The sequence below is a fragment of the Phyllobates terribilis genome, unplaced genomic scaffold (genome assembly GCF_046119375.1).
Source record: "Phyllobates terribilis strain yellow unplaced genomic scaffold, ASM4611937v1 Scaffold_13__5_contigs__length_258822181, whole genome shotgun sequence".
NCBI classification, from domain to species: Eukaryota; Metazoa; Chordata; class Amphibia; order Anura; family Dendrobatidae; genus Phyllobates; species Phyllobates terribilis.
This window is the reverse complement of record NW_027362773.1, coordinates 160,241,585-160,255,373: the sequence shown is the minus strand read 5'-3', so window position 1 is coordinate 160,255,373 and position 13,789 is coordinate 160,241,585. Positions and strand designations below refer to the sequence as shown.

At 53.6% G+C, this 13,789-nt stretch overlaps 1 protein-coding gene across 6 annotated transcripts in view; it reads left to right on the top strand.

Annotated features, from left to right (window-relative positions):
• The window catches only part of AMBRA1 (autophagy and beclin 1 regulator 1), a 61,207-nt gene that overhangs the window by 14,994 nt on the left and 32,424 nt on the right, over positions 1–13,789 (top strand). For all 6 annotated transcript variants that reach the window (XM_073658866.1, XM_073658867.1, XM_073658868.1 and 3 more), the window contains exons 3-7: positions 1,086–1,144; positions 1,554–1,737; positions 2,906–3,078; positions 4,911–4,977; positions 5,275–6,758. In XM_073658866.1, the coding sequence (XP_073514967.1) occupies positions 1,086–1,144; positions 1,554–1,737; positions 2,906–3,078; positions 4,911–4,977; positions 5,275–6,758 (1,967 nt within the window). The remainder of the gene's footprint in view (positions 1–1,085; positions 1,145–1,553; positions 1,738–2,905; positions 3,079–4,910; positions 4,978–5,274; positions 6,759–13,789) is intronic.

Sequence of the window (13,789 nt, the reverse complement as noted above, 5' to 3'; positions counted from 1 at the left end):
CCGCTGCGGAAATTCCGCAGCATAAACGCTTGAAAAACGCTACGTGGGCACACAGCCTAAATGTAATGGAGTCTGATCTACCTCCTGGCAAAGGTGATATAAAACCTGTTAGTGATTAACATCTTCCCTTCATAAGTCGTAGACGGCAGCAGGAAGCTCTGGTACTTGGCACCGGTGGCTTAAAGGCTATGGAAAACTTTGCATTGTTTTCGTCTGGTTTGTTTGCTTCCTAAATGCAGAATTAAGCAGCTTTTGTTAAAAAAAAAAAAAATATCCTACTATTTTGCTGCACGGCCGGATCTGCGGGTGGAGGAGGGCAGGGGTCCCACGGCCGGATCTGCGGGTGGAGGAGGGCAGGGGTCCCACGGCTGGATCTGCGGGTGGAGGAGGGCAGGGGTCCCACGGCCGGATCTGCGGGTGGAGGAGGGCAGGGGTCCCACGGCCGGATCTGCGGGTGGAGGAGGGCAGGGGTCCCACGGCCGGATCTGCGGGTGGAGGAGGGCAGGGGTCCCACGGCCGGATCTGCGGGTGGAGGAGGGCAGGGGTCCCACGGCCGGATCTGCGGGTGGAGGAGGGCAGGGGTCCCACGGCCAGGTCTGCGGGTGGAGGAGGGCAGGGGTCCCACGGCCGGGTCTGCGGGTGGAGGAGGGCAGGGGTCCCACGGCCGGGTCTGCGGGTGGAGGAGGGCAGGGGTCCCACGGGCACTTTGTTTTCACTGGTGACATGTCTGCTTTTTTTCATGGCCTTACTGTGGGGGGCCGCATATAACGGGTCTGACAGTGATGAAGCAATGCAGATTGCAGACTGACACTCGGAGCAGCTTTTCCATTTTGGTTCTGTCTGTACATTGGGGCCATGTTATCGGTATCAGTGCAGGGTGTTCTCAGGATCCGTGCCGGGCCAGGAGCAATGTCCCGTGCATGTTTTCCCCCACGATCATGCAATCACATTGCCGCTGTAGGTAACAGGAGCGGAGGGCCGCAGTTGTGATGAGTAACGTGTATTCTGAGACGTGTGGTGCATGGTCTCTTCGCGGTGAGCGCTCTCCATCCAACCTCCTGACTGTTTTCTTGTTTGCTTTGCAGAAGGTGGAGCTTCCAGACAGTCCGCGATCTACATTCCTCCTGGCGTTCAGCCCAGACAGGTGACTTTCTTCCTCTTCCATCGCTCTTTCTGGCAGACGTGCCCGTAGAAAGCTGCTCGGCCTGCTGACAGCGGATCATCGATGTCCTGTGCCAAGAAAATGTAGAAAACAGCCGTCCCAGAGAATGCCGCCACCGCCGCCTCCATGTTTTCTCAGTCTGAGATCCTACGCGGAGCTTTTGTTTTCTTCGCCCCATCCATGCAGTAAATGTCTCCTACACCAGCCATCACTAAATGTTTTCATATAGGGCCACACATGCCGGCCACTTGCATACACTGTTTGTGGCACTGACGAGGATAGACCACATGCCCGTGGTCAGCGGCGGTCTCGGTAGTCAGCTTAGGTGGGCCGTCCCCTATAATGTGGACTTGTATTATAATCTGAACCTTCATGCTCTTTATTCCCGCAGGACCCTGCTGGCATCCACACACGTCAATCACAACATCTACATCACCGAGGTGAAGACGGGGCGATGCATCCATTCTCTGGTCGGACATCGTCGCACCCCCTGGTGCGTCACCTTCCACCCCACTATTCCAGGACTCATTGCATCCGGATGCCTTGACGGTGAAGTGCGTATATGGGATTTACATGTGAGTATCCACCTGGCCGGAAGCTTTGGTCATTGCGATGAATCGCAACCTTTTGTTTCCCGCCTTTTAATGGGTTATTGCCATCTTAGTAGATCCTCATCTGTCCGCAGGATGGCCGATAACGGGCTGATTCCTGGACTCCATCAGCGGAGACCCCACTGATCTCCAGAACGGAAAAATGACTACAATAGTGGCACCCAACACTCAATCTCCTCACTCTGTAGATACGTAGATATATAGATAATATTCCCAGGACCCGACATCCACGTCTTTCCTCCATGGTACCTCTGCGGGGTCCTTGGCCGGCGGGGGTTACAGACGACATATTATTAGGTCATTGTTACGGTTTGGGAACTTGAGCCTTCACCGTCACAAGCAAAAGGTTTCGAAACTCGCGGGCAGCGTGCGCTGTACAAAAGGAAAGGGACATGTTACCCTGACCAAGGATATGAGGGAAAACGCCCTGTGTCGTCTACACTGCCGGCGTCTTCCTACCATATCATAGTAGGGTATTGCCCAATCAGTGGTTCCCGGTAATACCCCGTTACACATTCATCAGCAGGAATAATCTGGATGAATGTAACCGGTGGGGCATAACCAGGTTTTGCTTTGCTGCAGTGGGGAGAGGCTCCTGCTGCAGCTAGTTGTCTTGCAGCCACACACAGGACGGTGCAGAGGAAGAGACGACTTTTCTGATCTCCTGGGTCACAGAGAACATTTGTTTTTATATATTTCTTAGGTCTCGTAATGAGACAAATTAACGTCTAAGGAGATTAAGGAAGGAATTGCTGGGAGGTAAAGGGGTGGGGGTCCGACTGATGGGATCCGTACTGATCAGCAGTTTTATCCCGTTCTATGCACACGCCCGACCGCCGCTCCATTCATTCCTTATGGGACTACCCAGGTGCATTCAGCCCATAGAGAGTGAATGGAGCGGCAGTTGGCCGTCCGACCTGTTGCTCCATTTTGGGTGCGGGTCCCAGTGGTTGGACCCCCACCGATCCTATTGATAGTTGCAAACTCTTTTTCACTGGACAACCCCTTTAAGGGGGCATGCAGGGCCGGTGTATATTGTAATCTTGTAGACGGGGGTCGCCTTAGTCTTTGTGCCTGGATCTTTCTTGCCTCTTGGTATATATCGGCCCCTCTGACATCTTCTCCCCCGCAGGGCGGCAGCGAGAGCTGGTTCACGGACAGTAACAACGCCATCGCCTCCTTGGCCTTCCATCCCACCGTTCAGCTGCTTCTTATTGCCACGGCCAATGAAATCCACTTCTGGGACTGGAGTCGGCGAGAGCCCTTCGCTGTGGTGAAGACGGGCAGCGAAATGGAGCGAGTTCGGTAAGTTCAGAGACCCCACAAAGCTGTTCCCATGGTTATATCTATATGGGCATAGTCCACATGTGCCGCCTGCAGGGGTGGATGAGCGCTTGAGTTTGTGGGGTCACTGGAGTAAACTCGCGTGTTTGTACCCCCCCCCGCAGGCCGACGAGTGCAGCAGTTCTCTGTCTGACTACATGGCGGTGCCCACTGCTGGCAGTCACTTCAGTGGGCCATAGAAAACAAAATCAATCAATTCCCGCCTCCAGTAGCAGCGTCGTCCCTGCAATGTTGGTGCTGCTAGTCTGAGATTGTGTTACGTGACCTCTGCAGACGATCATCAGATGCGGCCTCATAGTATCCCATCAGATTAGTGGTCACTGATTGGCTGCAGCAGTCACGTAACACAACAAAGTCACACGATCCTCCGACATGGCAGTAATGGCGCTACTATGGGAGGTGAGTATTCGCCCCTGTCCCCCTCCACCCTTCTGCTTGTCAGGTTGTCAGAGCGGCTTGTCGGTGCACGGTGTGGGCAGATGTGGTGTCGCCGTCCCCATACCTGTCAGTGTAATGCAGCCGGAGAGGATCTGATTGTAGTGTCCTCATTGTGTCTCCTCCGCCATCGCTCGTGAAGGAGCGGCGCTCTGTAATCTCGCACATTTATCCGCAGCTGTCTGTACTTCAGCCATTGTTCGCCTGATTTCTGGCGTCTTTGATCTGAGAAGCGATAGCAAACCGCCGTCTGCCGCACGTCGGAGGCGGCGAGGGACGGAGCGCTGCTCTGAAGATGCTTTTCACTCCGGTCGCGGCATCTCGGGTTTTCATCCGCTGCTTTTGTTTCCGCCGTCGCCTCGATCAAAAGAGGCCACGTCTGGAGGAATCTGATGGCGGTATCATCACGGGTGCAGTAATTGATAACGTATCGCCCACCTACCCCCCGCTCCCTGACAACTATATGGGCCCCTCACTTCTCAATTATCAGAAGCTATAAATTCTGCACCTTATAATTGCTGCAAATGAAGCGACATGAATGTAGTAATGTTCCAGTTTGTGTTTATCACACCTCTGCAGAGCCATGTGTCTCCATGGCGACGGACTACAATCGCACCATGTGTAGTCAGGTCCCGCCGTCGCTCGCTCTTTTTCACGTGTCTCCTATTTTTGCTAGTATACATTTGGCAAAGTAAATCATGAATGGAAGGGAGCGTGGCTGCACGATCAGACGACACAGGGCTTGTTTGTTGTCTGATGCTCCCCTGCAGAGCCATGTGTCTCCATGGTGACAGACTACAAACCAAACTGTAGTCAGATGCTCCTCCATATGTTTCCGATAGTCCTTTGGTAAGTATGGAAGGGAACGTAGCTGCACAATCAGACTAAACGGGGTTTGCTTGTGGTCTGTTACCATAGAGACATTTGGATAGGTGATGACTTATAGATCAATAGGGGTCTGACCGCTGCGGCCCACCCCGATCGTCCAGACATGGAACCTTTTACCTTCTTAGAGTATAGCGGCAGTGCGCTTATCCAACCGCAGCTCCATTCACTCCCTCTGGAGCTGCACTCTGCTTTTTCTAGGTGACCCATGTGGAATGAATGGAGCGACGGCCGGGCATGTGCCCCGCAGCTCTCTTCTGCCAGACCGGTTCCGTTATTGGACCCGCCACCGATCTATAAGTTACCACGTATCCCGTGCATAAATGATAACGTTTTAACCCCTTGTGTACTCAGCGACTGAACGTTTCTTATACGGAGATTGAAGCGTTTCACCCGGTGTGATCGGTGAGACGTCCGTGTGATGCAAGTCCCAGGTTGTAATGTAACGCTCCAATTTTGTGTTTTTCTTACAGATTGGTACGATTTGATCCCCTTGGGCATTATCTTCTTACGGCCATTGTGAACCCCTCTAACCAGCAGGTAAGCGCCATAATCCAGAGACCACCCGCCGTGCAGCACTCCAGGTCGCCTTCCCTTTACGCTCGTCCATAGCCTGCACTCTGAGATCAGGCTGTTCGCTCCGCGTTTTGGCCCTTTTTGGGTGTGTGGTTTTTGTCCTGGCGCTTGCGTCCGGCATACACCACAAACTTGACCTATCGTACCACTCTGAAGCCGCCAGGGCGCTGCACCATGCCGTTCCGATCCTCCATATGTTATGGCATTCGCTTTGTTCGATGTCGTGGACTCTGAACGCTTTTATGATCTGTTTTCTTGCAGAGCGATGAAGAATCGGAGATCCCTCTCGACAGCGCAGAGATTCCCATCTACCGTCAGCGCTCCCTACTGCCGACTCAACCGGTCCGCCGTACTCCGCTGCTCCACAACTTCCTGCACATGCTGTCATCACGCTCATCAGGCACTCAGGCTGGAGAGCAGCCCCCCGTGCAAGACTCAGCCACGCCATCCCCACCGCCACCACCTCCACCCCCTCCTCCGACAACGGAGAGCAGTCAGAGGCTTATTTATACTCGTATGCGAGACCGAGCGCCGGGTGTCACCGCCCCGTGCTGCCAGGACCCCAGTATGCTGTGCCTGTGTGTCCGATGCTCTAGTGCCCGGCTGTCCTCTTCGCTTTTCCCACACCCGGAAGCACCAGGTACTCCCTCCACTTCTTCGGGGGCCACCTCCACCTCCTATTCTTCGGTGCAATCTGATCCCCAGCTCTCTTTGGAGCGGCAGCATCACCAGTCCTCTGCACAGCACGACCACGGACTCCTGAGCCGACCGTCTGCCTTTAGTAGCGTGCACAGCAGCACCGCCGGGAACACCCTGCGCAGTCTGAGCCTCGGCCCCATGCGCCGCTCGCTCGCCGGGCAGCCGTCTCGCTACCAACAGCCGACCACTGACATTGGCGGCTCTGAGTGGACTCGCACGGTGCTTAGTATGGGGTCCCGTTCCGAAATGGAGCCCATGCCGCCTCCCCGGACGAGCGCCTCGTCTGTAAGCCTATTGTCTGTCCTCCGGCAGCAGGAAGGCGAGGCCTCGTCATCCGTCTACACTTCCGCCACGGAGGGTAGAGGATTTCTCACCACGGATCAGGATAGCTCCAGCAGTCAGCCCCCTGTACACCCCACCACCCCCCGCACAGAGCTGCACTGTGATCTCAGACGCTTCTTCCTGGAGTATGACCGGCAATACGACCTGGAACCCGGAGCGCCGGGCACCACTCAAGGGCAAGCTCACGAGATGCTGAACAACAACCTGGAGCCTGAGCAGCCGGGTCCGTCACATCAGTCAAACCAGGCGGCGCACGGGGCGGAGGGTGCTGCAAACCAGCCCAGAGGGCACATGAACCGCTGCCGTGCCTGCCACAACCTGCTGACGTTCAACAACGACACCCTGCGCTGGGAGAGGACCCCGCCAACCTATTCCGAAAGCGAGAGCATGCCCACCTGGACGCCACCCTCGGATTCTCCGCCAACCACTTTCCAGGCTGGTCTGGCCGCTGGCAGCCCAGAGCAACCTGGTGCCACCGGGGTGGAAACACCAGACATAGGGAATATACCCGGTGCCGGGGCACGTTTGGAAACTGGGACAGCGCAGGAAGAACGGACAGTGGGGGTCGCTTATAATCCTGAGACCGAACACTGGGAGCGGGTGTACAGTCAGCCCGCCACCGTTAACAGAGTTCCGAATGTATCCCAAGAGGCCTTACCCCAAGATCTCCACGAGGAGAGCACCGAGGAGGACTCTCTAAGAAGGTAAGAGCCCCCAGGTCTGCTCCTCTGTCGTTCCTCCTGGAACAATAGGGATAAATTGATAACTCTGTGTTGGCATTACCCTTGTTATTGGGCTGTCGCCTTTCGCTCAGTCAGAACCGACGAGACCATGTGATTGGTTGGGACTGATGGACGGTTGCGCCCAGTTGTCAATGAACTTGTACATTTCCAACTGGAATAACTGAGGATCAGCGTAAAGCAAAACCGCTTTCACAGGAAAGATTGCGGTTTTATAGGGCGATGGCGTATTGCTCAGATATACTATCGGTTTATGAGTGGTTGGGGGTCGACGTCTGTGATCCACACCGATCCTGAGCGTGAGCATTGATCCTGCAGCCCCGTCCCTGCAGAGCTGCGCTCGGCCGTCCACTGTGCAGAAAAGGAAAACCAATAAAGGGGCTGCAGCTCCGAACCTGCACTGTGGCCCCTCAGGATCGGTGGGGGGGTCTCACAAGTCTGAGCGTATGAAAGCAGTTTTTTAAGCGGCACTCTTGGGTATTCATAGTTCTTAAAGGGGTTGTTGACAAGCTTGCCCCTATCCATAATCTAAACGGATTGTCTGCGGCTGGGGCCAGTGGTTTTTTTTTTCCCTTACATGTATGTATTTATGGCAAAAGTAATTTTTGCACTTGAGTCTACAATCTGTTTCTCTAAACTTTCATTTTTTATGTGTTCTGTGGTCACAAATCAGCTAAAGAGCGCAGAAAAAGGCAGGTAAAAGCATTACTAACTCACCGCCAGACCGTCATAGCGAGCTCGCTGCCGGATTCTCTGTTTCCTCATTCTGCAGACGCTGCAGCACAAAGGCTTTAGAAGGCAAACAGAGCAGCCTTTTTTGTGAAATATAATCATACAAATGATTTTTAACCCCATTTAATTAAAAAAATAAAAATAAAATGTCCCCTGAAGTGGACAACCCTTTTACTAAATTGATCGTTGGGGGGGTCTCTCAGCTGGGACTGATCAAAAGAATGGGGCGCTGAAATGTCCCTTTTAATTGGAGAAGTCTATGGGAAAGACACCAGAAAAAAAGCCACAACCAGAGCAACAGAACCCAAAAAAGACGCAAAAACGAGTCCAGGCTAACCGGACTAGTAAAACGGGCCTGACGGACACAGGAGGGAACTTTCTGTTATTGCTTCTTTCCACTTGGTGGCGCTGCAGGTCAAGACGTTACTACATGTCTCCTGCGGAGTGGCTGAGCTCATCCTGACTCCGGAGCGGAGAGGTCGGGGGGATTTGTGGTGTAAATTGCACCACTGCTCCGTGCAGGTAAAGCCCCCATATAGCCCCTCTTATACCCCTGGATGGGGGTTAGTCCTTCACCTTCGAGATGGGACGGATCTTGCTGCAGAATCTGACACTGAACCCTGCCCCTACTGCTGAGCGTCAGCTCCTGCGCCTAATTTAGAAGCATCATGGGAGGTGTAGTCCTCCAGTAAAGGGCATTGTGAATGCTGCATGCAGTCACTGGGCTGCGGGGGGCATGCCGGAGCTCTGGCGGCAGATTAATCAGCTCCCATGACCGGCACTGCCAGCTGCCCTTCCCTCTGGCCGGATTCTGGTGATCGGACCTCCACCGAATTAACAATCCCCTCTCTAGTGTACAGGTCATCACTTATGTCCACCATTGTACCCCGCGAAGTCTCCGGTCCCACTGTCTCGTAGAATCAGTGACCCTCGCTGGGTGTTGTGCAACTGTGGGTGGTCCGGATGGTGTCTGCTCACTGCAGCCCCCGGGACGCGGATATATAACGTATCTAGGCAGCTGTGCTCCATGTACGTCAGTGTGGAGATACATGACAATTAGCGGCGGCCGCTCGGCGCTGTTCTTAATAACACACTTGCCGAAGTGGGGACCTCGCCCCGAGCGTCACATGTGGAGGGGGTGAGACCCCCCGACTTTGACGGAGATGGAAAATGAGATGTTTTCCACCCAACAGATCGGAGGTGCGCGGTTAATTATCTTTTCCGGTTAATGACTCACCGGTAACGAGCACAGAACGTCTGACTAATGTCCATGGTCGGACGCCGTGTAAAACGCGTAGGAGGACGAGACTGATCCTGCAGGAGGGGATCCGACAGGAAGGGGACGGTGGTAATGGTAAAAGTCGCGCTGTGTTTAACCAATATGGCCGCCACCCTGAGAACGCGTGGGAGATGTCAGGAGGACATGGGCCGGCGATATCCACCCTGAGGCTCTCCAGCTGGTGGGAAACTATAACTCCCAGCATGCTCGGACAATCACAGATTGTGACCACTTTGGAATATGTGAGCGCCACCCTCAGGGGGCAGATAGGATTCTCCTTTGCAGAGATGGCACGTGGTGTGATCCTGTGACCACTGAGCTCAAAGATGGAGACTGGATCCTTAGCCATAAGGATCAGAGGGGGATCCCAGCCATCTGCGAGTTACCACCTTTCTATAGTGATCGGTGGGGGGTCCCAGCCATCGGCGAGTTGCCAGTTTTCTATAGTGATCGGAGGGGGGTCCCAGCCATCGGTGAGTTACCACCTTTCTATAGGGATCAGGGGGTCCCAGCCGTCGGCGAGTTACCACCTTTCTATAGGGATCGGGGAGGTCCTAGCCATTGGCGAGTTACCCTTTAAGCCCCCAATGCCAGGTTTCTCTTACTGGGAATGGTAACCCCTCTGTATCCTCCAGTCATCTTTGCTCTCACCGAATCTGTCCTCCTCTCCATGGCGGTCGCCGTTTGACCTCCAGACACTTCTTTAGCTCTCTGGTTGGCGGGATCACCGCACCCGCCACATCGAGACACACAGGATCCCGGCCGCGCTCTGCCGATCTTCTCTTCGTAAATGATTTTATCACGTGTCTTCCATCTTGCATCGTATACATCCGTGACTTTCCTAAATGTCACTTTATCCCAGCGATCCATCCCTCGGCCCCCCGCAGACAAGATGAGGCCCGATTCTCTTCAGCGGTTTCCAACAAGATAAAATTTCAGCCTAATATGAGCAGGAGCTGCTCAGATTCTCATACTCTATAACTTGCCTCCTGCTCTTTTTCAATGGGCAGATTCTTCTTCATCAGCATTCTGCCAGCACTATAGGAACTAGAATGTCCTTACTCTTATTTGCATCCTACATTGCACTTTGCATTCATTGCCTTCTCCGCTGTGAACACTATATCCCTTACTAAAGTATCCGGCTTATCCGCCCGGTTCTGCAGCTCCTCTCCTCGGGCGACTGCTGGGTAAGTGTGGTGGGGTCTCCGTGATCCGGCCGCAGGCTTCCCCCGCTGCCTCCAGGTGTTGCTGCTTTCGTCAGGAGCCTCCGCTGAGCCGGCAGGTGCTGCCCTCATTCTGTGCAATGCTCTCTGAGGGGGAAAGCTTTATTAATAGAAGTGGATGGTGAGGGGTCCGCGCTCCCAGGAGACTGTCTGTGCCTGAGGCGGTGCAGAACTCTGCAGCACCACATGGCGTCTTCATCGTGGGCATGATGACATTTCCCTTACACTTTAACGTTGCGCGTGCGACAGAACAAAGCGTGCTCACAGGTAACGTGTAGGGGACAAGCAGGAACCTTCTGCGCAGACTGGACTGGTGGAGGGAAGGTCGTGCCACACACCGTAATGTCAGCAATTCCCGGCAGGGCCGTCAGACTATTGATTTGAACAGGGGATGTGACAGGAACGATAGGGCAGTTGGATTTCCACATGCCCGATCATTTGATCCTCAGGTGTCTTGCAGCAACTAGATCCCTCTTCCCCTTCCAGAACACATGCACGGCCGGCGGGTTCAAGCATGCCTGCGTATGAAGGGGCCGGGAATGGCTTCCACATCCTGTAGGAAGTACAGCTCTGGAGCACAAACTGCTGCAAAATACTGGCTATCACTGTTGTTCCTGCGCTCGGTGATTGCGGTATGGGGGGGTTGGGTCACTCCACCATGACTTTCTGATCCCACCAGTGCAATCCCTACTGATCCTAAACTAGATGGGAGCAGCGCTCTGCCAGGACCCCAGTCTTTTCACAGATGGTGGTATTTGTGCTTAAAGGGCACCCCCTATCATAAAGTCCCTTTAATTATTCTGACACCCCCCCTAATAATGTTGATTTAGTGCTGCAGCCCCCTGTTTGCCTTGGCACTCCCATTAAGAGCTGGTTCAGCAGCTTGCATCCCCTTCACCGTTTTTCTGCAGCACCCCGGCCCCCATCACCTCCTGTCCTGGCATCTGCAGGGCGGCCTCGATTGATTAGGGTCGCCATGTTGGTGGTTATCCCAATAAGTCACTTTCGCCTTTGGTCATAAAGCAGTAAAATATCCCAGTGGAGTACCCCTTTAAGATCTTTTACAAGATGGGATTACCCCTTTAATTTTTTAATTGTCCTGTTCACATCAGTCCGGGCCGGATCAGAGATAGTCGACTCTGCTGCGGCACAGTCATAGGCGTAAGTAACGTCAGGAGAAAAGCGGAGCGCTGCGCAGAGATCTGCAAAGTGGCGGCGTGGGGTCAGTGATTCCCATGTTGCAGAGGATCTCTGCTGTCCGGGGGCCTCGCTCTTTGCCGGGGGGCGCGTTCCTTGCCGTCGTCCTGGGCCACGCTCCTTCCTGCCATCTCTGGGCAGCGTCCCCTCCTCGCCGCCGTCTTCTGCGCCGCACACATCTCCGCTCCGCGCTTTCCTTATCTGCTTTTCCCCTCGTTCTTTATCTGTCCGCTCTGAAAAGAAGCTTAGCTCCGGGCTCCGTGCCGTCCGGGCAAGTTGGCGTTTTCCTGCCGCGCCGCTCTAAACCTGCTGTCACAGATAAGTTTTTTTAGTAACGTGAAACACAATTCAGCATCTTTCTCTGCCCTCAATTCCTTTCTTCCACCCCAGAGAATGGTAGCCGGCATCACCCGGCCTTTTCAGAGGGGGGGAGACGAGCGGCATCGAGCGGAGACGAGCCGTTGCCAGTGCCGCGTCTTCCACTCCTTTGTTCGTCCTAATAGGATATGTAAATTCCAATCTGGGAGAAAATGGAACATTTTTAATGAAACGGCAAAGTACAAAGGCAACTCCGAATCAAAAGGAAAATCCCCGCGCTGGAGAATCAGACGCTTGAAGAGACTTGACGGAGACGGTGAATGGCCTCTGTCTCCTCACGTCTCATCCGCTCATCCAGACCTTTATGTGCCCCCTTAGAGCAGAGCGAAAAGTGCAAGAGCTGTCACCAGTGACTGCGGGGTAACCCCGACCCCGATATAGGATGGGGCATTGTATGGCACCAGGGTCTGCTGCCCATCTATCAACGAATGTGACCTTCATTGTACGAGCTCTTCTGGATCAAGGACTGGATCGTTCAGTAACATCCTGTATTATCCTCCAGAGCTGCACTCACTATTCTGCTGGTGCAGTCACTGTGTACATACATTACATGACTGATCCTGAGTTACATCCTGTATTATCCTCCAGAGCTGCACTCACTATTCTGCTGGTGCAGTCACTGTGTACATACATTACATTACTGATCCTGAGTTACATCCTGTATTATACTCCAGAGCTGCACTCACTATTCTGCTGGTGCAGTCACTGTGTACATACATTACATTACTGATCCTGAGTTACATCCTGTATTATACTCCAGAGCTGCACTCACTATTCTGCTGGTGCAGTCCCCGTGTACATACAGTATATTGGAAGCTGCTGTAGTCCGGCAGTGCAGTAATGTGACCGTCGGGGCCTCGTTAGATGTGATGACTGTTGGGGGTCCCGCTTTCCGCTTCCCTATATGATGCCACGTTCAGCCTCGTCGTCTCCACAGATGATGAATCGGTTACGGTTTTGGCCACTGGAGAAATCCCTGTTCTGCCTTTTCATTCTCCTCTTGTCAGATCGTCCCCGGGAGGCGCAGTGCAGTCACAGATGCCGGTCGCTGCCTTATTCTCGCTGGTGCTGCTCCTCCTCGCAGGGACCTGTTTTTTATGGCTAAAAATCTTTTTTGTGATAGTTTCATGAGAAGTTTTGTAGCGTTTGTCCTTTCCATCCTCTAGGTATCGCTGTACATAGCCGACTGTAGAAGCAGTGACCTTTTACTACAGGGTTTGCGACTCTTTCGTTTCCATCTGGTCATAGTTCGGCTTAGAAGATTGTTCAGGAGAAAGGAGATAAGTGGTGCAGACCCCAGAAAGAGCTCACTGACTGGTCCTTGGAGACTCACTGCTGTGCGACTGTCTTTCTCTGGGCATCGTTCATGTACACTATATATTTTAGGATTATTTTTTGTATGACGGTGAACCTCTCCACTTTCTCGAGCTTTTAGTCCATGGATCGGCTATGGACAGCGATCAGAGTGCTGCGTCTGATTAGTCGTGGCCGATGCTCCCGGGTCCGCGGGATATTTTATTTGTGCCGCAGAATCTGCAGAGAGTTCACCTGTCGGCGGAGGCCGTCTTCTGACTAACGTACCCGCTCCCCGGACCCTTCCTGTGATTCCCCCCCTTTAACATCCAGATTCGCCCTCCCTTATAAGCTGCTTTGTCACCAGGCGGAAAATCTGCTCTTTGCAGCAGAAGATTCTCCTTTTAATGGAATTATGAGCGCGGCGTCCGGATGATTCTCCGCACTGATTGAGGGCAGAGACGGCTGAATCAATGGCATTAAGGCTTTAGCGGAAGCGATGAACCCTGCGCCCACTCCGCGGCTAATCTGTATGGAGAGTGGTGTGCAGATCTGCACATGGCGGCTTGGAAATACCTTAGAAGAACAATGCGCCCCCCCATTGTCCCCACTGCCGTCCCCCCGGTTATCCTGCACATGTACACACCAGGTAATGCTTCTACCCCATTCAACATTATTTTCATTTTTTGTGATGGGTCCATTTGGTCCTCAGACGCCCACGGCCTCCATACAGACTGCGGCCGCTCGAGTGTTTGCCCCGTCAGTGGCCAGTAATATACGAGTCTAAAGCCGCGGCTCCATGGTGACTTCCGGTGCGGGAATGTTCCGCGTTAGTTCGCTGCGTTGCTCACAAGTCTCTTGTTTTTTTCTTGAACGCTACTAAAGATTTTACC